Source organism: Babylonia areolata, chromosome 26, assembly GCF_041734735.1.
Source record: "Babylonia areolata isolate BAREFJ2019XMU chromosome 26, ASM4173473v1, whole genome shotgun sequence".
NCBI classification, from domain to species: Eukaryota; Metazoa; Mollusca; class Gastropoda; order Neogastropoda; family Buccinidae; genus Babylonia; species Babylonia areolata.
The window spans coordinates 33,541,964-33,543,260 of NC_134901.1; the positions used below are offsets into that span (position 1 = coordinate 33,541,964).

General features: G+C 50.5%; 1 protein-coding gene across 2 annotated transcripts in view; it reads left to right on the forward strand.

The window, feature by feature from the left end:
• Positions 1-538: 538 nt before the first annotated feature.
• Positions 539-1,297, forward strand: part of LOC143300650 (uncharacterized) — a 238,561-nt gene continuing 237,802 nt past the window's right edge. For both annotated transcript variants that reach the window (XM_076614474.1, XM_076614476.1), the window contains exon 1: positions 539-1,029. In XM_076614474.1, coding sequence (XP_076470589.1) covers positions 930-1,029 — 100 coding nt within the window. In that variant the 5' untranslated portion in view covers positions 539-929. The remainder of the gene's footprint in view (positions 1,030-1,297) is intronic.

Sequence of the window (1,297 nt, forward strand, 5' to 3'; positions counted from 1 at the left end):
TCAGAGTGGCGTTCCCACATCGACCTCATCTTCCTGTGAACTCTTTCTGTGACCCCCTCCCCCTTCCCCTCTCCCTTCACCCGCACGACTGTCATGTCAAGGAGTGGAGGGGTGTCCCCGCGGAAAAGAACTCCCAGACTCACAGACTCCGGCGTCAGTCCCAACGATGACTAAATTTCCTTCCAGCTAATGATTCCATTAACGACGGACGCGCGCCAGGCTTGAAGCAAGAAGGTGAAGCGGCAAGACAAGTGAGTGGCAGCAGCACTGTGTGAACATCTACAGTCCCCCCCCCCCCCCAACTCCCTCCTCCTCCACACCCACCTACCACCACCCTCTGACATGTCCACAACAAGCAGGCGTGGGATTAAAGCGGTAAAAAAAAAAAAAAGGTAAAGAAAAGCGGTGGTGTTCTGTGTGTGTGTGTGTGTGCGCGCTGCTGGCTAGGCGGTGGTGGCAGAGGGGCAGATGAATCAGCAAAGAGAGAAGAGAGAGGAAGGCCACTTGCAAGACGTCAGACAGACCAGCTACAGAGAGAGGGAGAGAGCGGAGACAACGTGGAGTTCAGTGCAGTGTGAAGTCTCCTAGTGTGTGTGTGTGTGTGTGTGTGAAGGAACAGCAGACAACGATGTCAGCGCGGCCAGTGTGTGTGTGTGGCCTTTGTGCTGGAAGAGCGCGCCTCCGTGAACACTGAACACAGGCCCTGTTAGAAGGCCCCCTCCCCTCACTCACACCAACAGAAGAAAAAGGAGCGCGGAACGGAGTATGGATTGAATGGCGGATATTAGGGCGAAGGATTAACGGTGCAGGGTTTAGGAGGAGAGCCGGGGCGCTGTCTGTATAAACACCTGTGTTCCACCTTTCTGTGTTGACATAGCCTGCCTGCCGTGTGTGCCGGAAGTGTTTTCAAAAAGACCGGGCGGTTCGCGATGGCGCAGCCCCATCATGACTGGATACTGCAGTCAGCCAGTGTTCTGTGGATCTGTACCCTGCTGCTGAGCGAGTCACAGAGCAAAAAGACACAGACATGTAAGTACACATTCCTACTCTTGTAAGTGTATAGTTGCTTTATGCGCATGTACACATACACATGTATAAATGCTCATCAGTGTATGTACACATTGGTGCACACATGTAAACACTTTATGCACATCAGTCTAAGTGAACATTATTTTATACACTGAGTTTTATTCATACACATGTAAGTGAAAATTATTCTGTACACATCAGTGATATTTCACTGACATCAGTTTATATACGCATGTGCACTTATGAATAAATTAATAGGCACGTAAGT